This window comes from Myotis myotis, unplaced genomic scaffold (assembly GCF_014108235.1).
Source record: "Myotis myotis isolate mMyoMyo1 unplaced genomic scaffold, mMyoMyo1.p scaffold_m19_p_7, whole genome shotgun sequence".
NCBI classification, from domain to species: Eukaryota; Metazoa; Chordata; class Mammalia; order Chiroptera; family Vespertilionidae; genus Myotis; species Myotis myotis.
The window spans coordinates 9,956,041-9,983,053 of NW_023416379.1; the positions used below are offsets into that span (position 1 = coordinate 9,956,041).

The window sequence follows — 27,013 nt, forward strand, 5'->3', positions numbered from 1 at the left end:
CTGAAAGCATTCCCGGCCTTCTTATCTTCCTGTGTTTTAGTTAACCTTTTACCAGTTCAAAGGTCACTTTTTAGGAAGCCTTCACCTCTTTCCTCAGACTGAATTAAGCACCCCCAATTCTGTCATCCTTAGAAAGGTCTACCTGGTAAACATGTCTAACTGAATGATAACCAGACATTTGCTGTCTCAGTACAATATGAGCTCCATAAGGACACAGCACAACCCCTGCTAATCTTTACACCCCTGAACCTGATAGTGACTGTCACATAATGAGTCAGTAAATATGGGGGCGACATGTGCTGCCTGGGGAAAGTAGGTGCTGAGGGAGGTGTCTTTTTTATTTGACAGGGCTTTTGTTTTTTTCTTAGTTTTAGTACCACCATTACAGTCCTCAACCATCCTGTCATACACAGAGATCATCATATTGATCATTTCAGTCTTCTTCTGCATCAGCATTGGCATCCCGGTCCTTTGGAAATTAGGCATCGTGGGAGGTGAGAAGCAGGCTGGCCTCTGGCTCTTGGGCAGGACATAGTCTGTTAAGGACTTTGGAGAGGTGAGCCATGGTCTCCCGAAGCCCCTGGCCCCTGGCCCCTGGCCCATCTCTACAGAGAAATAATGCACTTTCTTAGTGCTGAGCCCCCCAGTAGCCATTGGAAATCATGTATATGAAAGTGTAAGGGGTCGCCGAAACCGATTTGGCTCAGTGGATAGAGCGTCGGCCTGCAGACTGAAAGGTCCCAGGTTAGATTCCGGTCAAGGGCATGTACCTGGGCTGCGAGCACATCCCCAGTGGGAGATGTGCAGGAGGCAGCTGATCGATGTTTCTCTCTCATTGATGTTTCTAACTCTCTATCTCTCTCCCTTCCTCTCTGTAAAAAATCAATAAAATATATTTAAAAAAAAAAGTGTAAGGGGTCAATGGGGCTAATAGGGGGACATATGTAATACTTTCAACAATAAAGATTTAATAAAAATAAATAAATGCTTTTCCTATGAAATTGGCAAATTTTAAATCATACATAATTGTTAGTTAGCCTTATATCATATTATGGTCATTTTTAATATTCATAGTTATTATAACTAGTATTTTAAAAGTTTGATGATACCTTCAGGGGTCATTCTTTTCACAAGTGAAAGTTCCTCCTCATAACCAGCCTCCTTAAGTCTCTGAGGCCCAAGGCAAAGAGAAATCCTTATGGTGCTTCAAGGGCATCCCACAGTGACTACTGTTGTTGGGGTAAATACCTCAGAGGTGAAGGAACCTGCAGGCCGTGGTGGTAGCCTTTAGGGCTAAGAGGCCACTTTCTTCAGCCTCAAAGTCACTCAGATACAAACCCTTAAAAATCTTTTAAATTTCTCCTTTTCATTCAATGACAAGAAATATCGGGCTAATTTTTTTTCCTTTCTTCAATTTTGACCTTCTAGTTCTTCCTCCTACTCTATTCTGGATCTGAAATCTATAGGTTCCTAAATGTCAACTCTGAAAATAAAACATAAGGGTAGAGACTGCTATTTTTCTATGCAGTTATTTATTTTTGCCCTTCTAAAAATACCTTTGACAGTGTACAATTCAGAACATTCAAGCGTGCAATCAAAAACTTTCCAGACATACTAAAAAGCAAGAAAATGTGATCCACAATCAAGAAAAAATATGAATCCGTAAGAACTGACTCAGAAATAAACAAGACTCAGAAGCTGCTCATAAGCAGCTAGGACTCTCCAGTGTAGTCTCCTCTGGGTGGCATTTTCATATGCCTTATTATGTCAGTAAAACACATCTCCTCTTGATCTTATATAATCTAACTAGAGGCCCGGTGCATAGATTTGTGCACTGGTGGGGTCCCTCAGCCTGACCTACGGATATCCTCCTGGATTGTGAGAGGGCGCAGGCCAGGCCGAGGGACCCCACTGGTGCATGATGGGCTGGGGAGGGACTGCTGGAGGGCTCCAGGACATGTATGGCTGTCTCACCCAGTCCTGATTGGCTGAACCCCAGCTGCAAGCCAACCTACCAGTTGGAGCATCTGCCCCCTGGTGATCAGTGCATGTCATAGCTACCAGTGGAACAGTTGCTTAGGCTTTTATATATATAGATTGAAGGCTACTCCACAAACTGTAGAGATAATTCAACAGGTCCCCATATTGGGCTGCGTTCATATTTCTAGTTTTGTTTGTGGAAACCTGAGTAAATGTGACTACTGATTTTTATATTTTTCAACAGCACTGTGTTACCCAAGTACAACATCTCAGGAACCTAATGTGGAAAAAATCAGGGATGCTGGAGGTGAAGGACTGAGGATGGTGCCTGTTGGTTCCCCAGTTGAGCTAGTCCATTCGTCTGGAGCAGTCCTGGAAGTCACAAGAATTTGTGGAGAGCCCTTTCTCCCCAAGAGCTCATGCCCCTTTGAATAGATGCCCTGAGCAGGTCTGGCTGGTTGAAAAAAAAAAAGTTGGCTTTATTGACTGTGCCAGGCAGTGGCTAATTGGAGGCTTCAGCATAATATTGTGAAGACACTAAGAGTTCCAGCGTTCTCTGTTATCCTTTCGTTTCTGGATTGATACAAACTTTATTTTCCCTCAAACCTTGTTTTCTCCTTTTGGATCCTAGAATGCTGATGCTGCAGATGAACAGGCGAGACCCCCGCATGCCACCCGTGAAGTGCAGTGAGAGTCAGCATGCATCTGGTTAGTGGAACTGCCAAGAGAAATATATGCAAACCCGGTGCTGACCGACCACAGTGTTACATGTCATAATGTTAAACATGTCTGTAGTAGGTTTATTCCCAGACGAGAGCAGTGGAATATCTGTTGTGTTGAGTTGAGGGGTATTAGGGAGTGAAATTGAGAAGCCCTGGGAGGTTGATAGTAGTCATTCCCCTTATTACTTTATAAAGACTGAAATATAGAAATGTAATAGAATAAGTTGTATTTTTTAAAAAAGAAAGTTTGGCTTTGATATAAACCCTGCCCTGACTCAAGTGTGGCTGGCCAAGAACCACTGTTTAGAACAAGAGCAGACAGAGTGGGCTTTTGGGGCACTTCTGACCATCAATGTGGAGTCACTGTTCGCCAGGGCCGTCACGTCAAGTACTGTGTCAAGATCGAGGGAATGGCATGTAACGCACCACACAAAACCACAAGCCTGGACCCTCGCATAAGGACTCCACCTGGACACCGATAGGAGTGGGGCCTCCGCTCCCGGTGGGCAGTAAGGACTCGGGCTCCGACCTCCCAGTGCTTGGAGCCCTGCCCGCCTTCCCCCTAGACGGGTGCGGCCACCTGCGGTGCGACCCCCCCCCGCCCGCTTCTCTCTCCACCTGCGGACCGTCCAGTGGCTGGGAGTCTGCGCCTGATGATCGATTCTACGGAAGGCTCCCTCCCCCCCTCTGTGTGTGACCTGCGTGTGATTCTATTGGCTTCCCGGGAAGGTCCCCCCTGATAAACCGGGCATCTTGGAAAGACGCAAACGCGCGTGAGTGACTCTGCGGGGCGGCCCCTAGCTCAGGACAAGCACACTCAGCGAGGCGAGGCGCGCCACAAGTCACCCGCTCCCCTCCTCCCCGCGCGCCCGCCCGCAGCGTCCCTTTCCCGGCTGGGGTGGGCGGGGAGGATCCGCGCGCGGATCAGCAGGCGGGGCCAGGGCGGAGCTGCGGGCGGAGGGCGGAGCCGCCGCTGTCGCTGTTCCTGGTGCTGATCGCGGGGAGGCACGTTGTGGCCGAGCGCACCCGGGGTCCGGACCGAGGGGCGCGGGACGCGAGGAAGCCCTGGAAAGGACTAGCTGCGGAGCCAGGCCGGGCCGGCGATGCCTCCCGCTGCTGCGATTTCTTCCGGCGACCGATCGCCCCCGGCCTTAGGGGCGCATCCGGGCCCCGAGGAGGCCGAGCTTTGAGGCTCGGAGGCCTCCTTCCGCCGCGGCCGCGCAGGAGGGCACAGGGCCCGGGTCGCCCGCCCTTGCGCTCTGCGGCCCCGCTTCGGCTCGCTTCCTCCCCCGCCGGCCGCCATGGCCTGCGCCGCCCGGAAGGGCGCGGGCCCGGAGCGCAGGCGGCCGCCGCCCCCGGGGCTGCGCGCGCTGCTGCTGCTCTGCCTGTGGCTGCCGAGCGGTCGCGCCTCGGGCCCGGCCCCCGCGACGCTGTCCGAGCTGCACACGCAGCTCTCGGGCGTGGAGCAGCTGCTCGGGGAGTTCCGCCAGCAGCTGCAGCAGGAGCGGCCGCAGGAGGAGCTGGAGCTGGAGCTGCGCGCGGGCGGCGGCGCTCCGCCCGGCTGCCCCGGCCCGGGCGGCGGCGGCTACAGCGTCATGCCCGACGTCATCATCCGCACCAAGGACTCCCTCGCGGCGGGCGCCAGCTTCCTGAGCGCGCCGGCGGCCGTGCGGGACGGGCGGCAGTGCGTGGCGGCCTGCTGCTCCGAGCCGCGCTGCTCCGTGGCCGTGGTGGAGCTGCCCCGCCCGCCCGCGCCCCCGGCCGCCGCGCTCGGCTGCTTCCTCTTCAACTGCACGGCGCGCGGCCGCAACGTCTGCAGGTTCGCGCTGCACCGCGGCTACAGCAGCTACAGCCTCAGCCGCGCGCTGGAAGGGCAGCGAGACCTGGCAGCAGGCTTCCCGGCGCCCGCCCGGGCCTCGCCGCGGCTGGGTAAGCCGGGCACTGGAGGAGGCGGGGGCCAGAGCGCTGGGGCCCTGCTGTCCTTGCGCCTGTTGGGTGGCTGCCCCTGGCAGACCCGCCTAGGCAGGACCGCTGGGCACTCCCCAGCCAGGAAAAACCTTGTTCCAAGGTGCACGCGTCCGGAAGGGTGGCTTTCATTTCTCAGCCTTAGAGGTGGTTTCGGAAAAATCCCAGCAGATTAAGCAGAGCTAGGCACCAGCAGATTGAGCAGAAGCAGGCACGGTGGGCTGCTTCTGTAATTTTTCTGGGCTTCGGGATAGAGGCTGATCTGGGAGAGGATTCACTGAAATGCAATTTAAAGGAGAAAAGCTCAGAGGCCAAAAAAAGTTTTTTTTACCCAGAATATCGAAACCTCTTTTTGAGTCTGACTTCACTTTTGAATCTTGACTAGGAGGCCCTACTGATTTCTCAGCCTCAGCTGTATCATTTGCACCCGCACAGTATTGATTCATAGTCCAGAACCTCTTGTCGGTAAGGTTCTGTTTACAGCAGTGCTGTAAATCAGATGAGTGAACAGTATTATTCTTTAAATAAAATGCCACCTTGATATGCTCCCTCAAAATTGGTGTGTCTTACCAAGTATGTTTAGTTTTCAAAAGAAATCAATGTTACCATAGTACTTAACATTGGTTTATTACATTTTTATGACACAAACTCAAAATTACATTTATCTCGTTCTTTCTCCGCAAGTCAAATGTTTTTAAGTGGCATGAACCTTTCCTCTTCTTATCATTTGTTTATTTTAAGGCCTGTTTCTGGGTAGATAAGCTCTGGCTCATTTTAAAATACGTTGTACAATGTGATTTGCCTGGACTTGAACTGAACTGAGAGGACAATGTCTGTTATTTCAAATATAACAGTGATCGATTTAGAGGCTATGAGGACTTCACATCTCACAGCTCACCTAAATGATTCAAAAATGACTTTTTTTTCCTTCCAGGAAGGCATGATTAATTAGTTTTATAATATGCAGGGTACTTCAGCACTTCCCTGATTCTTCTATCTGAAATCTTTGGGGTTAAATTTTTGAGGGTTTAAAATTGGTATATCATTAGCATCCATTGCTATTTATAGCATATAGTTATATTTCAGTTTGTCTACTTAAAAATAGTATTTTAAGATAAATTTCATTGCATTTGGCTGCTAACCCTAAAGTCTTACTGCTGAACGATATGATGCTTTCCAGAATTGTAACGTGGTAAACCATTGTATGGAAAGCAATGAACCTTCCAGAACCAAAGAAGAGTTCTCTGTAAATCTCTATGAAAGGGCCCATTGTTAATGCAGTTGTCGCCTCTCTCCTTACCTGGGAGAAGCAGAATAAAGACATCAGGCGTGGCTCTGAGTTACAAGTCCTCATTGTCTTAAGTGACTATAAAAATGGGACTCATTATGTTCTCAGTAGACATTTGTGCCCTTTGGCAATATCAAGTGTGCGTGTTCCTTGCAACATGTCATTAGAAAAGGCCTCTCCCCTGCGGTGGCAGCAGCATTCTCATTCAGAAAAGTCAGAGCTCAGGGAGCTGCAGTCCCTCACATAAGCCCTGTTTCTGGGCCGTGAGAGGATCACCAGATGAGAAGATAGGGCTGGATAGGTGGGTCTATGAACATCTTGGGAGGAATGGCAACTTGTTGGGGCTTTTCTGATTAGTATTCCAGAAGAATCTTTCTAGCTGCCATGTGTTGAGTGACTACTCATGGTTGCCTCTTGGGGAACTGCTAGGACTGCAGCCATCTTCATACCTCAGGCACCAGAACCTCTAGGACCCTCCGAAGTTTGCTTAGGAGACAACTTTGGCTGTGGAGGAAGAAAGACAGTATCTTCCACAATCATTCAGACTAAGTTAAGGAAGAACCAGCCTAGGGCAGCCTTTGGATCAGAGCTTTGGCCCTGGAGGACAGAGCAAATAGTGGATGCCTTTGGGTGAGCTTACTAATAAGAAGCTGGTTTGGCTCAGTGGAGAGAGCCTCAGCCTGCAGACTGAAGGGTTGCTGGTTCAATTCCTGTCAAGGGCACATGTCTGGTTGTGAGCTCGATCCCCAGTAGGGGGCAGGCAGGAGGCAGCTGATCAATGATTCTCATCATGTTTCTATCTCTCTCTCCCTTCCTCTCTGAAATCAATAAAAAAATTTTTATAAAAGAAGCTTAAATCAAGTAACATATTCACAACTCTGCTCTTAGAAATGCAACTTCTCCCATCAGTCTTCACTGAAGCCGCCCTCAGTTAAGGATTACTATTTAAGCGAGTAAGGGTGTCCTCAAAAAATGTATACACACTTTAATAGCTGATAGCTCCGTTTTGAAAATGAAATGTATTTCCATACACACTGGCTTCATAATTATTCAAAGTGTGTGTATACATTTTGGGGGGACACCCTATGTAAGTAGCCTTAAATTATTTAGTTCCATTCTAGATCGCAGGTAAATGCATACTTGTTTTGCTATTAGGGAACAACTCAGAAACTCAGTGTGCTGGCTCCTGTTGTAAAAAATTAGTTATTAGAAGCTGTGAATTTCCTAGGTGAAAAATTATAACATTCAATGTGGGCTTTATTTTGTATGGATCCAAGAACTTGCCGTAACTTTCCAAATTTTGCACCCATTGAACACTTTATGTCACTCCTGTTTTAAAAACTTGCGAATAAGAACCTTTATATCAGAGGTGGATTTGTGTGTTTTTTTAAGGTTTATTTCAAGAATGTTTAAAATTAATTCATTTAACAACTTTGAACATAGGTCATTTATAAATTAAGTGAAAATTTTAGTCTAAAGAATAAAACTACCAATTTATACATTGGAGGGCCTAGTTCACTGTTCTGCTTATATTACAACCAAATTCCAGATTCATAACTTGTTGCTGTCTCACTCATTATGTAAAGGGAATGCAATGAAAATCGATAAAAAATAACTTTCAGATGCTATATATATTTTCTTAGCAGTTCTTTGCTGAACTAAATCTCTTGTAGCAAACAAGATGCCTCTTAATTAAAATTAGAAAAACTGGGGCATCATCTCTCCTGTGAATTCTTTTCTTTCACAGAAAAAGATGAGCCCCCACTTAGCAAGGCCGGGGACGATGTGGTTCTGCGTCTGCCCACAGACGGGCTGGTTTTGGACGGCCGCGAGAGCACAGACGACCACGCCATCGTCCAGTACGAGTGGACACTGCTGCAGGGTGACCCGTCAGTGGACATGAAGGTAATCATGTCATCGTTGTCATGAAAACTGATGTTTCAGGGAAGTGGTCTTTGGTCATGTCCTTCCACTTATGCTCCCCAAATGTCTTTGAGCCAGCAGGAGAGGTATAAAATGGAGAACGTATAAAAGTGAGAGTCCAAAAAATGGTTTGGTCTATAAATGTACTTTTCTACTGAGTAAACAAGTGCTCCTGGCCCTTTGTTTTGAAGATGGCTTTGCTCTTGCTGCTTTTTTTTTTTTTCTCTCAAAAGGCTTTTCTGCATTTTATTTTATTTTAACTCTTTTTTTTTTATTGCTTTAAGTATTACAAAGAGTATTACATATGTCTCCTTTTTTTTTTTTTTCCCCCGCCCTTGACAATCCCCTGGCCTCCCCTACCCCCCAGTGTCTTATGTCCATTGGTTATGCTTATATGCATGCATACAAGTCCTTCGGTTGATCTCTTACCCACCCCCTCCTGCCCTCCCACCCTCCCGGGCCTTCCTGCTGTAGTTTGACAGTCTGTTCGAGGCAGCTCTACTTCTGTATCTATTTTTGTTCATAAGTTTATAATGGTCTTTATTATCCAGAAATGAGTGAGATCATGTGATATTTTTCCTTCATTGACTGGCTTATTTCACTTAGCATAATGCTCTCCAGTTCCATCCATGCCGTTTCTTGCTGCTTTTTTGCTGCCTTCACCAGATACCAAAAACCTCCGAGGAAAAAAGACTCCTGCTTTGTTCTAATGACTCAGATTACTGTTTACAATTTTTTATTTCTTCTTTTCTTAGTTCAAGATCCAGGTAGAGAATTTGAAAATTACAAAGGGGTATAAAGAAGAAAATAACAGCAGAAGGAGCCCATTCTTCACCTGATCCAGAAAGCAAACATTTAACCTAGCAGTTTGGGCCTGTTTGAGACAGCGAGTGACAATGAGTGGGAGACAGTGACTAATGAGACAATGAGTGACTAAGTCAGGTGCTCCACCCTGATTGTCATCAGGCTGGTCTGGGCCCAGCTGCAATTGCTAAGGTGGGATTGAGCTCTGTGTCAGCAGCTGCAGGCAGTACACAGTACTTCCTGGCTTGCGCAGATAAACTTTCCCCAAACCACTCACAGCGGTTCTCAAGCTGTGGGTTGAGTAGAGGAAGTGGGGGAAGTCTGTATTGGTTTGCTAGGGCTGCAACAGCAAAGTAACCCAGACTGCTTGGGTTAAACAACCTATGTTTATGTCCTCACAGTTCTGGAGGGGAGAAGTCCAAGATTAAGGTTCCAACAGGGTTGGTTTCTTCTAAGGCCTATAGTTTCTTCTTGGCTTATGGTTGGCTGTTTTCCTTCCTGTGTCTTCATGTGGTGTCCCCTCTGTGGGGAGCCACTGATTTGTATTATATTGAGATTGCAACAAAAACAATCACCTCGTCTCTCAAGACTGATTTACGTACACTGATTTACTCAGTGGTTATGCCGTCTTAGAATTAGGCTGGGCCCTTGTTCCACACGGTACCCAGCTTTCCATCCATATCCCATCAGAGCCCCTTCTGCGGCATACCTTCCAGAGGGCTCCCACTATCTGCCTACCTATTCCCAGATATGCACGCTCACTACTTCGCCTCAGGTCCGCTGGCGTCTTTAATCAGCTGTAATTATTGGGCACACAGGATATGCCTCCCTATTACTTCTGTGTATTGTACTGGGTCTTCTCTTTGGAAAAGCATTGGACACATCTTTCTTTATTCTTAAGAGTCCCTTAACTCTTTGGGAAAAAAAATGTATGTCACCACTTGGAATGCTTTCCTCAAAATGCAATATCCCCCCTTCTTTCAGATGAATTGATTTCCAGACAACCCACCACCCAGCCTCTTCTGGATTTTCTCAGACTCATCCACACACTTGCTAAAACCTGGCACCCCTTTTTGAACCCCGTATGTCAACTGAAGATGTGTGTATCTTCCGGACACAGCTGTCAGCTCCTGTGATCCAGACATTGTCTCTACTTCTATTAATGAAGCTTAATTTACATAAGCTGCTTTAGTAGCTGCATCATGGGCATGTGGAGTTTTCCATTGGCAGGATTACCTGAAGCCTGCTTCATCTTTTACATGAACTGCTGCCCTGGTGGCCTCCCCATCTTGTTTGTGTAATTGATTGATTGAACCTGAGTGCAGGACCTTATATTTATCCTTTTCACATCTCAATAGAAATAGCCTAGCCAGTGTGGCTCAGTGGTTGAGTGTCGAACTATGAGCCAGGAGGTCAGGGTTGAATTCCCAGTCAGGGCACATGCTAAGTTCCAGTGCCCCCAGGATGCTGAAGGTCATTACCCAGGTCTGGATCCAAGCCTGGTGTTTCCTTCATTGGAGAGGAGGGGCCTGGGAAGGCATCACAGCCCAGGGACAGGGGAAGCTCTGTCCTCCACCCTGAGTTGGAGAAGGCTTCCCGCACACCGCAGGCCCACAGTTTTAGTCTGACACTGGTGTGCCGAGAGTTGACCCCAGAGGCCCAGCAACTCACTCACCTTCACAAAGAGCTCTGGCCCAGCCTGGTGACCACAGTGAATAGACGCCCACGAGGGTGATCAGCGGGGAATAGTTGGGGGAACTCGGACACAGAAACAGAAGCCCGGGAAGTAGGGAGTTCAGAAGACAGGAGTGGCCAACAATGCTACATACAGTAAGGGGGCCGGTGTTATTTTTGGAAGAAAAAAAAAAAAGACAAGAGGAATAAGTGTTGTTGAACTTGATGCTAGGCAACCCTTACAAGGTCAGTTAGCAAGTTTTACCAGCACAGTGCCTGGGGAATGATGGGGAAAGAAGCCAGGTGGGTAGGACAAACAATCAGTGGAAAATGAGCAGATGAAACAGCATGTGCTACATGGACAGCCTTTTCAAGAAGTTGAGCTGAACTGAAAAGGAAATAACACTGTGGCTGGAGAAGATCTGGGGAGTTTTTATTTCTCGTTGTTTTGGTTGTTAGGTCAAGAGAAACTTGAGCTTCATAATAGCAGTGAGGTCTTAGAAGGAAAGGGGTCAAGGACCAGATGATGGGTGGAGTGTGAGACGGAAACAGGTCACCTAATGACTGGAGGAAAGGAGGTGCCGATGGTACAGGGGCGGGTACGGTGGCAGTGAATGGAGGAGCCGTGGTTATAACCATACTATGGCCCTAATTTTCTTCTGGAAGTAGAGGCGTCTCCTGCTGAGAAGGAGGGACTGGCTCTTGGGTGTGGAGCTGGGAAGAGGCGCAGGTTTGGAACAGCGGCTGTTGAAGACAAGTGAAGGATTGTCAGTCGAGGGTATTGTCAGTCCAGATAGCATTGGGAATTGGGAATTCAAAGGAGGGCCAACCTGCCAGATGGGGTATGACTTAGTATTCCGCAGCCTTGGGCGGAATGGGGAGGCAGGTCATGGGGCTGCTACGAGGAGGACACTGCTTTCCAGTTCAGGGCGACGCTGGGCTCTGCCTCACATCTCTAACCAAATGTGATGCTTCCTGTTCGGGTGGCAGGTGCCTCAGTCAGGGACGCTGAAGCTGTCCCACCTGCAGGAAGGACGGTACACCTTTCAGCTCACCGTGACGGACACTGCGGGGCAGAGGAGCGCCGACAACGTCTCGGTGACCGTGCTGCCCCCGGCCTTCCCCACGCGAGGTGAGCAGGAAGTTTTTTCCTGGAATTCACAGCGGCCAACAGAACCCAGACTGTGTACAGAGGGTGGGATCAGAGTGGCATTTTGTATTCTAACTACGCATTCCACGGGCTCTTCCGTTTTATTTTTGGGTCTTGTTGACAGAGAGTCTCTACTAAAACTGTGATCACAAAAGTAGCTCCTTTATGCCTCGGGCCAGCAACACCACTGGACTGAGGTGGGGATAGACTGTGAGAGCCGTGGGACCCGGAGTGGCTCCATCTTTCTTTACTGGATTTCATAAAAGACAATCATGAGGCTTTCCCAGGAGAGGATCTATTTAAAGGTGTGTGGCCTGTCTGATATGTATGCTCAATAGTGCAGCAAGGAGCACACTGAAGACAAATCAGCCCTAGCCTGTTTGGCTCAGTGGCTAGAGCGTCAGTCCTCAGACTGAAGGGTCCCGGGTTCGATGTTGGCCAAGGGTACGTCCTTTGGTTGCAGGCTTCTAGCCTGAAATCTTTCGTCTGCATTCCCAGTGTCAGGAAGTCCCCCAGTTGTTACATAGCTGAGCCTAGTAGAGTGGGCTTACTCTGGAGTGGGGAAATGCCTTTTAGGGAAATACATTGCCCTAACCAGTTTGGCTCAGTGGACAGAGCATCGGCCTGTGGACTGAAGGGCCCCGGGTTCGATTCCGGTCAAGGGCATGTACCTTGGTTGCAGGCACATCCCCAGTAGGGAGTGTGCAGGAGGCAGCTGATCGATGTTTCTCTCTCATCGATGTTTCTAACTCTCTATCCCTCTCCCTTCCTCTCTGTGAAAGATCAATAAAATGTATTTTTTTAAAAAAGAAAATACATTGTAGCTCCTATGAATTGGACTGCGGATTAAAAGCTAAGATCTCCAAAAAGGAGACAATGTCATTATTTAGAGAAGAAAAATTTATACCAGCCAGTACCTAAAGATTCTGTTTATTCTTTTTTTTTTTTTTAAATATATTTTATTGATTTTTTACAGAGAAGAAGGGAGAGGGATAGAGAGTTAGAAACATCGATGAGAGAGAAACATCAATTAGCTGCCTCCTGCACGCCCCCCACTGGGGATGTGCCCGCAACCAAGGTACATGCCCTTGACCGGAATCGAACCTGGGACCCTTGAGTCCGCAGGCTGACGCTCTATCCACTGAGCCAAACCGGTTCGGCAATTCTGTTTATTCTTTACAGCACCAAGGAGGTATGGTGGTCAACAAATAGGGTTCAGTAGTAAAAAGTTAATCTCAGTAAAAATCATTGCTTAGGAAACGAGAATGTAAGACACGGCCTGTGTAAAATGGTGTACCGGATACAGCGGTCAGCCACCCACGTGCCATGCAGGGTTGGGGCTGACCGAGAAGGTGGTGGGATGAAGGAACTAACGCAGAGTGAGGCCCGAGTGGGGAGGCCCAGGTCAGGGTGGGGAGGCCCAGAGCTGCTTCCTCTCTCGTCCCACCTCGTGGCAATGTCGGCGTGGAGAAGAGCCCTACGTGAAGCCCGGGTGATTCCCGAGAACTAAGTCAGGGCCTCTTGCTCCAGCTCCGACTGTTAGGTGCTTCCTTATCTGTATCTCTTCACCCACATGCATTTCATCACACGATGAGTCTGTCATCCTGAGGTGGAAGGCAGCTCTCCTGCAGTCCTGTGACTGGAGTCTTGTCTGTGAACAGGATGCTCAAAGGTTTGCTCACGCCACCACTTCTTTTGTGACGACGGCTGTTGCATTGACATCACACTGGCTTGTGATGGAGTGGAGCAGTGTCCTGACGGATCTGATGAAGCTTTCTGTCAAAATTGTGAGTCGGCTGCGTGGCCTGTTGGGGCAGAAGGGATGCCTGTATTCTTGCTTATATGCAAGTCAATAGACAGTCCTTGGGTTACGTCAGACTCGATGTATCATTTCGTGGCTACGTCGCCATCTCCCATTTATTTATAAGAAAAAAGTTCCGTCATTTCGATGTATGTACATATGTGCTTTATGTTCTTTATTATTTACCACAGGTAAAGGCCAGGAATTGTTCTCTTTTAAATTTTTTTTTTTGCTGTTTCACTTCATTACTGCTGTGTCTGTGCTCCACGTGAGTGACGTGTAGGTGCTTATGTAGGTGGGTTCCGACTTACGGCGAAAATCGAGTTACATCGCCGTAGGAACGGATCGCCCACGTCACCCGAGGACCTACTGTATAGCTATAGCTCTTTTCCCGCCCGGTTTCAGGTGTAACTTGATGTGAACAGGCTTTGCCTTAAATGAAGCAGCATTTATTGAGTCTCATGCTAGTTACAAAGGTCAGAGAGCTTATATTGCTTCATTTTTCAGAAATTGTTTGCACTTTTCCAAAAGATTCTTCACCATCCGAAAAATGCTCTATCATATATGCTTTTTAAAGAACTGAAGTGAGTTAACATTTTGTTTGGATACATTTTTTAGAAAATGCATGACAGACTGTGGTGTGGCTAAGTCATCTGCAAAGCAGTTGCATGTCGTATGCATACACATGACCCACAGGAAAGAAGAAAAGCTGCAGAAAGTTAATCAAGTGTTGGTTTGAGGAAGGATGAGGAATCTCACAAGGTTTAAAAGTTTTCTCTTCGTCAATTTGTATGTGACAGAAAGTTAATTACTAGAAGAGAGATCACTCATTTGAAAACGAGAGAGAGGTTTTTATGAGACTGTGACATGTCTTAACTGGATACGTTATTATTCCCAAATACCCATGACTTCAAATCTACTGCAGATTTAGGGGTTTTAGTTGAAGCTCAGAAAAGAAGCCCAATAAACAACTAACTAGCTCTTGCCCGCTTCAGTGAGCCTTGACCGGGAGACGGAGACTCACATGGTGACTGCCCAGCCTAGAACCATAGCAGCGAGCGAAGATGCAGCAGGGCACTTCTTGGAGAAGTCTCAGAAAGCCGCTGCCCCACAGCCGCCACCTGCGTTACCAGACACGGAGAGGAATCATTCCACCTCCTGGGGACCAAAGATTCAAACTGACCCCCTGATGCCAGGTAAGGGCTTGAGACAGGTTCTCCACAAAGAGCTTTGATTTCTATGAGGACACTTGGCTCAAAATTAAGGTTATATTTGGAGAGTGATAAGGAACTATCTTAAAAGAAAGAGGAGCATTACAATGAAGAATTTGGCCAAAAGAAAAAAATAAAACCTCCCATTTGCACTGATTAGTTTTTATAGTAAGAAACACCTACTAAATACAAGCATACATTCATACCTGGATACACACTCCAGAGGTATCAATAATCAATACATTTATTTGTAAATAAATTAGAGATAGAAACACTTATATTCCGGCAATTAATGCCCTAAGTGTTAAATTTGAGGTTATTTTGAGATGAAGCAGTATAATCCCAATATATTCATGTAAATCCTCCTCACACTAAGCAAGTGAAGGAAGTAATATGTCATTTTGAAATGGTTGCATGTGCTGGTGATTCAGTGTTATGCCTCCAATTTAACTACATCTGTAACTTTTAATTTTAAAATAAGGCTAATAGGATTTTTAAATGCATCCACACTGTTGAAGCATTATAGGATTATATCGTTTTAAGTTAATTTTTACTCATTTATATGTGTACCATTGTATGATAGGAGAAATATAGACCATCACTTATGTATGCTTTTGTGAATATCTTTTCAGTACTCAAACTCTGCATACATTAAACTGAAATAATCTATCACTAGTTTATTTATTTATTTATTTTTTTAAAAATATATTTTATTGATTTTTTACAGAGAGGAAGGGAGAGAGAGATAGAGAGTTAGAAACATCGATGAGAGAGAAACATCGATCAGCTGCCTCCTGCACATCTCCCACTGGGGATATGCCCGCAACCCAGGTACATGCCCTTGACCGGAATCGAACCTGGGACCTTTCATTCCACAAGCCGACGCTCTATCCACTGAGCCAAACCGGTTTCGGCAAATCACTAGTTTAATAACTTCTTTGTGACAATTTTTTGTTCATTGCAGAAGGTACAGAAGATGCAAATAAGAAAAAAGAAAATGACTTAAAATATCAGCCTTTATTGAAAACAAATGTTAATGTTTTGGTATATTTGCTTCCAATATTTTGTTTACCTTCTTTGTGGATTTTAAATGCTTCCATACAAATATGTTTGCAAAAATTTCATAGGAGGCCTTTCTTTTTCTTTTTAAATACATTTTTATTGATTTCAGAGAGGGAGACGGAGAGAGAGATAGAAACATCAATGATGACAGAGAATCATTGATTCGGGTATGTGCGCTGATGGGGAATTGAACCATGACCTCCTGATTCATAGGTCTACACTCAACCACTGAGCCACGCTGGCAGGGCCTTTTGCTTTGACAGTTTAGGTTCAGTGCCCTTCAGATGCCTGCTTTGGTCAATTCCTTGTTGATACTGCCACCTAATGGGCAAATCAGTCACTTCAGCCCTGCCTTGGAATTTTAGTCGTTTTCTCTACATGGAAAAGACAGCCACCTAAGAAACAGTCAAGGGAGACCAGGTGTTTTTGGCAGGAGGAATGAAGAGCTGACGGAGAGAAGTGAGTTTTCAGAGACCAGGGTAGAGGAACTCTTGCTACTTACTGTGTTAGAGAGGCCCACGTGAAAGAAGTTCCCCATCAGTTAATAAGGGATTTCAACCAGATGCCTAAGGCCCCATCCAGCACTGAGAGCCTGTTTCAGGGATGTTAAGTAGCCTGACGTTCATACAGAACTTCATCGGCCCAAATTGTGCTAGATTGCTCAGTGATCCTGTCACTGGGGACCCTTAGAGCTTAGGAGAAAAAGCAAAAGTACATGCCTAAGGAAAGGGTGGCATGGCGTGCTCAAGGAGGAGCATACACCGGGTCCTTGGTCTTAAGGGTTTTTAATCTGTTGTCTAAAGGCGGGAGTTTTAGCCTGGCTGATGTGACTCAGTGGTTGAGCATCAACCCATGAACCAGCAGGTGGTCACGATTCAATTCCTGGTCAGGGCACATGCCTGGGTTTCAGGCTCAATCCCTAGTAGGGGGCATGTAGGAGGCAGCAATCAATGAGCCTCTCTCATCATTGATGTTTCTATCTCTCCTCTTCTCCCTCTCCCTCTTTCTCTCTAAAAACAGTAGTAAAAAAAATAAAGGCAGGAGTTTTAGGATAGGTCTCAGGGGAGGGTCTCAGCAGAATATTCAGCAGCTTTCCTGGTGCTGATGCATCAAGATGAGTGTATAGGGGAGTTGGGGATCATTCCTGGTCAGCTTCACTGCTGTCTTTACTTTTATCTTGGGTTTGTCTGGCTCTTCTTTTGTTGTTGTTATTTGTTCCCTTGACTGCATCTGTTCTGAGGGTTGGCTGGCACTAGTGGCACCCCTATCTCCCGGACCAGGTGATTTAAGCTACCTGCTTGCTGGTTGGGGAGGAGAGGTGTAAACCATCTGCTCCTAATTGTTCTTGGTTAGGGAAGATAAGATCTTGTGTTATTAGCAGGCTGTTAATTGCTTGGCCTTGTTTAACTGCTTGTCTCAGTGCACTCATCCCACCTGCCAAGGAATTTCCTAGCTTCTTACTGTGTTCCCAGCTCCGCCTTCTGGGGAGTGAGGACTCAGCCTCAGCATCATCCTGAAAATAATGTTGCCGCCCAGTTTGAGATATATTTGCAATCTCTGTTTCAGATATGAAGCCTTTGACTTGGGCTATGAATATGTAAGAAATGAAGTTTCAGAGATGAAGAGAGAGTAGATATTCAGTTATTTATAATATATAGTGTTTTTTTCCTAATTATTAAAGTGATATGCATTTATAGTAGAAATTTGGAGAATACAGAAAAATTTTTTAAATCATGTAGCAAAGCTCACTGTTAACATTGTTACATTTTCTTCTGGTTACTTTTATTTATACACATATGCACGCACATTTACTTTTAACAACATTAGGATATTTTTACAAAGCTTATTTTTCTTATGAGCATTTTTATGTGTTACTAACTATCCATCAAAAACACAATGTTTGAAAATCCAGGACCAAAGAAATGGGCAGAGTAGAACTTTGAAAGTGTCGGAGAGGCCCTCACAGCCCGTGGCGTTCGTTTAGACAACAGCCTTCTCCCAGCTTCCAATTCTATGCGCGTTGAAATGTTATATTCAGCATAACATAGATTTAAAAATACATTATTGTTCATGACCTATGCCTGTTCTACAAGAATCAACAGCTAGTACAAGAAATATGAACCAGTTAAGTGTTCTGCTGCCTCCTTCCCCCATACACGTTCAACTCATTTTAGACATACTGAAGCGATACCAAGGTTAATGCTAGTAATATAGTACAGAAAGTAGGAGAGGCAGTCTTTCATCTATCACATTGGCAGAGGTGAAAAAGTAATAATTAATGCTTAAACGAGTACAGGGAAGCAAGTCTCATGCACTTTGGGTGGGATTAACTTTACGATTTTCCACTATCCAGATGACTTGTGATCCTTAGTAAGTCCATGTATTTTTCTTAGTACAAGTTACCAAATAAATGCATCTAGTTCCTTTAAATAGTCTTGTTTCAGTTGCAGGTGTCCTGAACATTTCTGTTGACGCCATATGAGTAAGGAAGCTTTAAAATGTTTGTTTCTCCATAAAATTCCTCATGTCGGCTGATCATTTCTAATTTACAGACATTAAGCCTTGTATTTCCCCAAAATCGCACTTGAAATCACACCACAGTGTGAGGGTAACGTTACTAACTCATTATTATACTGTCAATGTAACAAGCACACAAATGCTATAAATTACTAGAGAGGAAATGATAGAATGGACCGGCCATTGCTCATTAGGAGAACCTGGGATAAAATTGTAAGATTTTATCTTTCTTAATATCTCCTCTCAATAGTATACATAGGGTCAGGTGAGAAAGTGAAATAGCACGTCCATGTGCCTTCTGTATGCTCTGTTCGTTTTTTATGAAGAAAAACCTCTCAGGACTGCGTCTGCTTTCCATTGTATGAAGTTCAGAGATTACCCTTGACTTCTCTGGCCGAGTCCCTTCCTTCTCTGAGGTGGAGGTGGGAGTCCTGGCACAATATGATTGTTCCCCTCTCTCTGTCCAGTGGTTTTGTACTGGCCACACATTCTGCTGTATTAAATTGATCACATTACTTATCTAGTGTATTGGTGATAAGCTTAGGCCTATGCTTATTAGAGAAACAGATGTTGTATATTCATGTCTTTCTTCTAAAGTTTCTGATGTACCCTCAATATGTGTTCTACTTATTTTCCAGATAGTGATTCCTCGGGGAAAAACGAAAAAGAAGAAAATTATATTTTTGAGTCAAAGAGCAATCGAGGAGGAGGGGAACACCCAGCCCCAGAAATAGGTAAATATGTGTGGGGAGCCGGCACGGCCATGGCATACTCAGCCCCGGGGCACCTTATGTGCCACGCCAGCTCAGGCTGGTTCAGTGACCCTGAGTGGGGGCGGTGAAGGATGGAGAAAAGACAAACAAGAGAAAAGGGTGGGTCTGGGTGGGACGCTGCTCCCAGATGGAGAGACAGCGCCACAGACTACAAGCCCTGTCTTTATTTTATAGACAGATTCCACGAGGCAAAGTAAGGGCGTGGTCAAGATGTGTACAACATTCTCATAGGTTTCGATCCTACTCAGTTTCAAGCCCACATCACTCAGACATGTGGGTCCACGTGTTCGGACCATAGGTTCAAGCTTACAACTACAGCTGTTGGCTATAATTGTGCTGGAGAGCTCTGCCCTCCAAGCTGGGACTTGCACGTGGCCATGAGAGGACTGTGCCCTCTCATTAGTCCAAGGCTTGAATCTGTCCAAACACTGTAGCCGCTCTCCACAAATATGTACCTTGAAAATTCATCACAGAGTATAAAGATTTTTTTTTAATTCTTCAGTTTTTTATTTATTTATTTATTTTGGTTATTTTTATTGATTTCAGAGAGGAATGGAGAGGGAGAGAGAAATAGAAACAGAGAGAATCATTGATCGGCTGCCTCCTGCACGTCCTGGGGATCGAGCCCACAACCCAAGCATGTGCCCTTGACCGGAGTCGAACCCGGGACCTTTCAGTCTGAAGGCTGACACTCTATCTACTGAACCAAACCGGGTAGGACGCAGAGTATAAAGATTTGCAGAATCGCATACCCTCTAGTTGAGGATACCAGAAAAAACTTTAACAGCTCAAGACAAGAGCAGTAGTCTGTGGATCAGAACTGATTTCTCATCATCTCCTATATCAAGCTTCACTTTCGGGCACTTACACTAGTCACCTCACATCTTTGAACCTCAGCTTCCTCTTTTATAAGTTGATTGAACTAGATAATCACCATGGTCCCTTCCAGGTGTAACCTTCTGTGAAAAGAGTAATATTCGTGGCATTGTGGTTAAGAACAAGACGCCAGGTTCAGATCTTCCTCCACCACTGAACTTTATGACCTTGGGCAGGTTTTCTTCTCTCTCTGGATCTCTGTTTCCTCCTGTGTAAGATGGAGCTAAGAACTATACCTGCCCGGAGTTGTTAGGGAGAATACCTGGGACAGTAAATACAAAGCACTTAGCACAGTGCTTGGCTCATACAATGACGGTTATTATTACTGAGTTATTTGTGATACAACAAGAGTAAAGGTCTTAGAGTACCCAGTTCTCTCCAGGTGTTCGGATGCAAAGACAGAAGCCAATAGGAACAGGGAAAGTGTGTAGGAAGTAGAGGGAATATTTAGTAAGTGAAAGAAAAGTCTCTTCATTCCATAATTTTGGTTGTTTTTAACTAGAAAGAAAACACTTCCTAAATAGTCCTGTAGGAAGTCAGGCTTTAGTCCTAAATCCCTAAACTAACTAGTGAAAATTTAGGGGAATGAAAGACGATTCTTCAGTTGTAGATCTAAGTTGAGAAAACTTCCTTTTTCACCCTAGAATGTCTTTTGTAATATTTACACAATATTAAAGTGTGCCGAGCCGGCATGTCCATGGGTGAACCTGAGGGGGAGCGGTGAAGGATTTAGAAAAGACAGACAAGAGAAAAAAAGCTAGGTCTAGGTGGGACGCTGCCCTCTCTGATGGAGAGACAGCGCCCCGGCCTGCAAGCTGAGTCTTTATTTTATAGCCAGATCCCAGGAGGCAAAGTAAGGGTGGTTACAACGTTCTCGCGGGTTTCAAATCTACTCAATTACATGCACCTGATCAAGCTTTGTTTACTTGTGGCACCTCCTGCAGCCCATATCTCTCAGCCACGTGGGGCCACAGGTTCGGACCATAAGGTCAAGCTTACAACTATAGCCTTTGGCTATAATTGTGCTGGGCCTTGCACGTGGCTTTGCCACGAGAGGATCATGCCCTCTCATTAGTCCCAGGTTTGAACCTGTCCAAACGCTGTAGCCACTCTCCACATTAGAGTATAATTTTTAAACAATGGATGGCCAAAATATTCCAGATGTCAAACACATGGATGCTGCCCCGTCTGCTGTCCTGCTGGACTCACCCTGACCCAAGATATTTGAATAAAAAGAGCCACTCCCGGTCATATGAACAGAATACCCAGTTTGCCCCTTAGCTGGTTTCTGAGAAAAATATCATGATGTGGTTTAACGGGGGTTAGAAAGTTTTAAATCTCAAAGAACCCAAACTAAAAACATTGAAGAAATACTTAAAAGTCCATAAGAATTTTCTGTATTCTAGCAAGCACTTTCTGGGAGATTTCATTTTCCTTGTCATCAAAGCAGTAAACAGGAATCAGATTTGACAGTTCAGCAGCCTCCTATCTGACTTAGCCCATAGAAAATCCCCCTAGAATCTCTAGGGCCTACATTGTATGTTTTACTGTACCCTGTAGCCTAAATACTGGAGCTCATCCTTAAGGGCAGCCTTTAATCATCTTCTTGCCTGAACAAGAGGGTGGCCCTTCTCTCCTTTGTCCCATTCCTTTGTCACATTTCTAACCTACGTGGCTAGTACTGGAAGACGCAGGGAGTGGGGGGAGGAGGAACCGACACCTTCATGGGCCTTGGCTGTTTCAAAACTGCCTTCGTCAGGGCGGCCGTTAGGAAACTCTAGTGGCCAAAGCTCAGCGTCAGGTGGAGAAACTCTGCAGTGATCATGGAGTCCTGCAGGGGGCTGTTGTGCGTGGAATGTATGAGCCAGCTCCAGAGTCAATGCTAGACCTTTGGCTTATCACAGATTTTTATCTTTCCCAATTCTCTACGGAATACCAGCCTTTGTTTGGTACCCAACAGTCACAGCCACAACTTCCACATCCCCTCCTCCTGTGCCAGACACTCCCAGGCACAATCTTCTTCAGTTGATGCCATTAGTATGTACTCAGCTCCAGGTCCTCTCGTCTTGGAGAGGAGACCACTCTACCTGGAACCAGTTTTAAGCCTGGAAAAATCAAAGCCATCAGGAGTGAACTTCCTCAGCTCCCTCCGATTGTAAGTTCTTGTCTGTTTGCACCACCATCTCCTCCTTTCCTCTTGTACTAAAGGGGCTGTTTCCTCTCCCCAGGTCAGTCTCTCCCCCAGCCTTGATGCAGGCCCTTATCTTCTCGGGTACATTTCTCCATCATGTGTTAACCCTCCTGGGTTTTGTTTGTTATTTTTTATTGATTTCAGAGAGGAAGGGAGAGGGAGAGAGAGAGAGAAACATCAGTGATGAGAGAGAATCATTGATCGGCTGCCTCCTGCATGCCCCCTACTGGGGATCAAGCCTGCAACCTGGATATGTGCCCTTGACCGGAATCGAACCTGGGACCTTTCACCGAGCCTCTATCCACTGAGCCAAACCGGCTAGGGCAACCCTCCTGTTTTTAATCTGTTTCTTTATGGTTTATTCCCAACAGCTGCAGCCACATTCCCATCTCTCCCAACACAATGGTGTCCCTGGGTTTCTAACTGCTAAGCCCAGTGGCCTCCCGAGGCTTCACCTCCCCGGACCTCTCCTTAGCATCTATGCAGCTGAGCACTTTTCTCTTGACATAGTCTCTTCCTTCTGCTCTAAGACACCCTTCTGTCTTGGTTGCCCTACCATTTCTCTGACCTGTCTTTTCCTATTCTTTTGCGTTCTCTCCTTTTGACTGCCCCCTTAAATGGTGGTGTTTCTCAGGACCTTGTTCCCAACCTCCCTTCCTTCCTCTCTGGCAACCTCACCCACTTTCATGGCTGCAACCACCACCTTGATGCTAACGGCTCCCACATATTTAGGCCCGAATAACCCCAAACCTACTAGAAAACCACCTGGGTCACCTCTAGGAATCTCAATTTGAAAATGTCAAAAAATAAACATCTCAAAAATAAATAAATAAAAATAAACATCTCCCTTGCCCACCCAAAAAGACCCATCATACATCCAGGTCACTCAAGCCAAGACCCAGTGAACCAGATGCACGGACACTCCTCTTACACCTGTACTTCTTACTGTGTTTTCCCACTTAAATATCTATCTACCCAGACTGGAGGTCACTAGGCTATGACCTCCTCTACCTTTTGGAGCAGTACTGGACCCAGTGGTCCTGGAGCTGCACTGTCTGGGGCAGTGTCCTAGCTTCACCACTAACCATACACTCAGCCGAGTCACTTAATTCTTGGTGCCTTAGGTCCCTCATTTGTAAAATGGGGATAAGAATTCTACCAACTCGCATGGTGGCTGAGAATTAGACGAGTGAATCGAGAAAGCACTGAGGACAGTGCTGGCACGCCTCAGCAGCGGCTTATCATCGTTGATGAGCAGCACTTAGCTCAGTGTTAGGCACCTGGCTGCTAATTAATGCAGAAAGAATGAATAAATGAAAGAAAAGGCTATAGAATCGGCTTATGCAATGGAGATTTTGCTCCTCTAGCTCCACCAGTTGGCAAGACCCTTATAGCTAAAAATAGCCCCACCATCTCATCTGAAAGACTGGGCTGACTAGAAAGTAGGTCAGACTAAAAATAAGGCCGGCGCTTGACAAAACTGATCTGCTTTTTTATATACAAGTTTGACTTTTTAAAATTCCACATGTAAATGATATCATATAGTAATGGTCTTTCTCTGTCTTATCTCACTTAGTAAATAAGCCATAGAGAGCTAATGCATGGTATAATGAATATAGACAATAATACTGTACTTTAATGATGTGATAAATATTGCTTCAGTGGCAATTATATTACAATATATAAGTGTATCACCCAACTGGCGTGGCTCAGTGGTTGAGTATCGACCTATGAACCAGGAGGTCCCAGTTTGATTCCTAGTCAGGGCACATGCCCAGGTTGTGGGCTTGATCCCCAGTAGGAGGCAGCCGATCAATAATTCTCTCATCATTGATGGTTTCCATCGCTCTCTCCCACTCCCTTCCTCTGAAATCAATAAAATATAATTTTAAAAAAACAATATATAAATGTATTCAAGTAACAGGCTATATACCTTAAATTTATCAAGTATTTATCAGTCTTTTTTCTTTTTTATAGAAAGACTGATCCAGGGCATACCCTGTTCCTCCCAAATTCCTGCAAGCCTCTAAAGCAGTGGTTCTCAACCTTGGCTGCACATTAGAATCACCTGGGAATCTTTTTAAAATCCTGATTTCTGGGCCTCATCCTCCGGAAATTCTGTTTCTTTGTTATGGGGTGGGGCCACAACATTAGTAACAAAGTGAGAATTTCCAGAGGATGAGGCCCAGAAATGAGGATTTTTAAAAAGATTCCCAGGTGATTCTAATGTGCAGCCAAGGTTGAGAACCACTGCTCTAAAGGCTGCTTCTAGTCTGGCTGTGTAGGAACAGCCCCACAGGAAAACCCTGTTTCCCTCAACTACCCTTAGCCAGAATTACACCAGCATATTTTGAAGTTAATTTTCAACCATGGTTCTACGGGCTGAAACTAGGTTCACTAGATTTAGAAAAAATAAAAATTAACATCAGTTGTCCGTACTTGTTTTTGGAGGGAATGATCATGTGTGAATCCATAAATGTCACCTGTTGACTGCAATGAAGTTTTCTGTGGTCACAGTGTCTACACTTGCCTGCTGACAGGGTGTCTATTACAGTGGACATGAGGCTGATCTGACTGCAACATTTGTACCCATTGATGCCATTAAATTCTGTAGGAACCTGGTAGAAAATTTGGGTATAAAGAAGTCTGGCTTTGAGACCTCAATCTGCTATGTACAAGCTATGTGTGTGCTCTTAGATCAATTAATCTCTTGGCAACTCAGTTAATCTGCAAAATGCTGGTAATGCAGGTATCTGTCTACTTAAGTGAGTTACTTAGATTAAATGAAATAGCGCATACGAAGTGCTTATCCAATCACGGACCCACTGCCAGGCTGCCGGGCCGGCGTGGCTCAGTGGTTGAGCATTGTCCCATGCATTAAGAGGTTACTGGTTCAACTCCCAATCAGGGCACATGCCCAAGTTGCAGGCTTGATCCCCAGTAGGAAGTATGCAGGAGGCAGCCGATCCGTTTCTCTCTCATTGATGTTTCTCTCTCTCCCCCATCGCTCTGAAAATCAATAAAAACACTGGCCCACCCTCTTTACTTCCACTGTTTACAGGTGCAGTGCTGCCACTGACACTGGGCTTGGCCATCACTGCGTTGCTGCTTCTCATGGTTGCCTGCCGACTACGCCTGCTCAAACAGAAACTGAAGAAAGCTCGTCCCATTACATCTGAGGAATCTGACTACCTCATCAATGGGATGTATCTCTAATAAATGTAACTTAAGTAGCTGGGGCAAGGACGTTTCACTTGTAATTTATTCGTACACTGGGTTTTGGATATTTAGAATCTTTTTTTTAACTGGGCTAAGAAAAGTATGGAAAACCCAGAAGATTCTACAAGCCCCAAACCTTTGTTCTTATTTATTGTAGAAATATTTCCCTTTGGAATTATGTGAAATATTTTGAAATTTAGAGGAGTCCATACAGTTAAAGACTTACAATCTAATTCTGATTTATGTATGCTGTCCCTGAAAATAGAAATTTGTAGTTACCCAAAACAGAAAATTTAGTATCTCAAGAGGTGGCCTTAGAACGGCAGTGTTAACAACTCCGTACTTTTTAGAAGCCATGGGCCCCTGGCCACCCTGTGCCACATGGTGCACGACTTCCCCTTGTTCTGTGGCCCTCCTATTGCTCACTTTCCCCTTCCATAGCTCTCCCTTCTCCCCTGCAAAACCTGTTTCTGAGAATGGACCTCAAGTGAGATGTTTCCAGCGCCTCTGACATCATGTCATGTAGGTGGCTGCCTCATTAGGCTGACCTTTGGGAGGAAAAACTCAGACTGAATTACAAATAGCTCTAACATGGGCATGAAATGATACAGGAAATCAAGGTGGAACCTGGCAGGTCTAAAATTTTAATTGACTTCACTGAGCGCAAAGTGAGCAAGGAGGACTACTAGTATTTTATTTCGCCTACTCCACACAGCTCAGTGGTCCAGAACACAGCAGCTCATTTTTATAAAAGTCACCAGTTTTCAACATTAGTCTGTATTGATGGGAGAGAAAAGTGCACTTAAATTGAAAAGCAGAATGATGAGTGGATTTCTGGGTGCCGCTTTGGTAAAATTGTCCCGTTTACATATTAGCTGGTTGTTTCATCCACTGGAATGAGTTTTTCCCATTATTTATTTAATGTTATAATGTGCAGTCAGCTAACGCCAGGCCATGTATTCTCAGAGCATAAAGCAGTTTTGCACAAAGTCGTCTTTATAGAAAACTGGCATCTAGTTTAGCATCTCTTCTTTTTGTTTTTTTGGTAGGATTTTAAAGGCAAATTATTCCCATCATCACCTAATGCCAGAATTATACATTTTCTAGAAATTATTCTTCTGAGTGGACTACAGAGTGTGATGCCTGTCTATACTCACATGATATTCCTATTTACATAATGTGTTTGTATTGTCGTTTTTTTACCGTAAGTGGCCAATCTTTTCAAATTCTAGGACACATTTTCAGAATGAACCCGAGATAGGTTGTTCCTTTAGCAAAGAGCTTAATTTGGGTTGGAGATATAACCAAAAACATTAACGAATGGGAAGTTAGTTCTAGAAAAATGGAAATTAGTTCCTTTTATTTCCTGAAAATGTCAAGCATTTTATTGAGTTTAGAACTGAGCAAAGATTTAAATTTTTCCTCAAGGACAGTTTAGAGAAATGACTGTGAATGAACTTAAGTTGTTTGTACTCTTTACGTGATGCTGTGCCCTTTGTTTTCTAAGGAAGGATGTCAGTTACAGCCATACCCAATAAAATAAAAACTGTCAAGGCATGTCTTTCAGCACATCTTTTATACATGAAGAAATTAAACACAATTTAGTACTGCAACAATGTTGAAATACATGAGAAAAGATGTCCCATGTACAAGAGTCTGTTAATAAATTATACTTGATTCTTAATCCTTAACAACTTTTTAATATAATCATAAGTTGCCAATATTTACTGAGCTGTACTATCTTACCTGGGTTTAATCATACCAACCCTATTTTACAAAGAGGGAAATTAAGGATTAGAGAAGCAGAATCAAGAACTTCAAAATACACTGCCAGATGGACTGAACAGGACTTTTTAA

General features: G+C 45.1%; 1 protein-coding gene across 7 annotated transcripts; it reads left to right on the forward strand.

Moving 5' to 3' along the window:
* Positions 1–3,650: 3,650 nt before the first annotated feature.
* On the forward strand, positions 3,651–25,180 carry LRP11 (LDL receptor related protein 11). Of its 7 annotated transcripts, none has more exons than XR_004969023.1 (8): positions 3,651–4,631; positions 7,703–7,860; positions 11,347–11,488; positions 13,168–13,293; positions 14,303–14,503; positions 18,736–18,831; positions 21,686–21,901; positions 24,999–25,129. XR_004969023.1 is itself a non-coding variant. In XM_036318453.1 (8 exons), exons 1-8 carry the CDS (start codon positions 4,004–4,006, stop codon positions 25,114–25,116), a joined length of 1,575 nt encoding a protein of 524 aa, XP_036174346.1. In that variant the 5' UTR covers positions 3,651–4,003; the 3' UTR covers positions 25,117–25,180. The 7 variants fall into 7 exon arrangements, 6 of the variants coding, with proteins under 6 accessions (XP_036174346.1, XP_036174351.1, XP_036174350.1 ...); XM_036318453.1 differs by having other exon boundaries at positions 21,796–21,901; positions 24,999–25,180; XM_036318458.1 differs by lacking the exon at positions 24,999–25,129 and having other exon boundaries at positions 18,740–18,831; positions 21,796–21,879.
* The last annotated feature ends 1,833 nt before the right edge of the window (positions 25,181–27,013 follow it).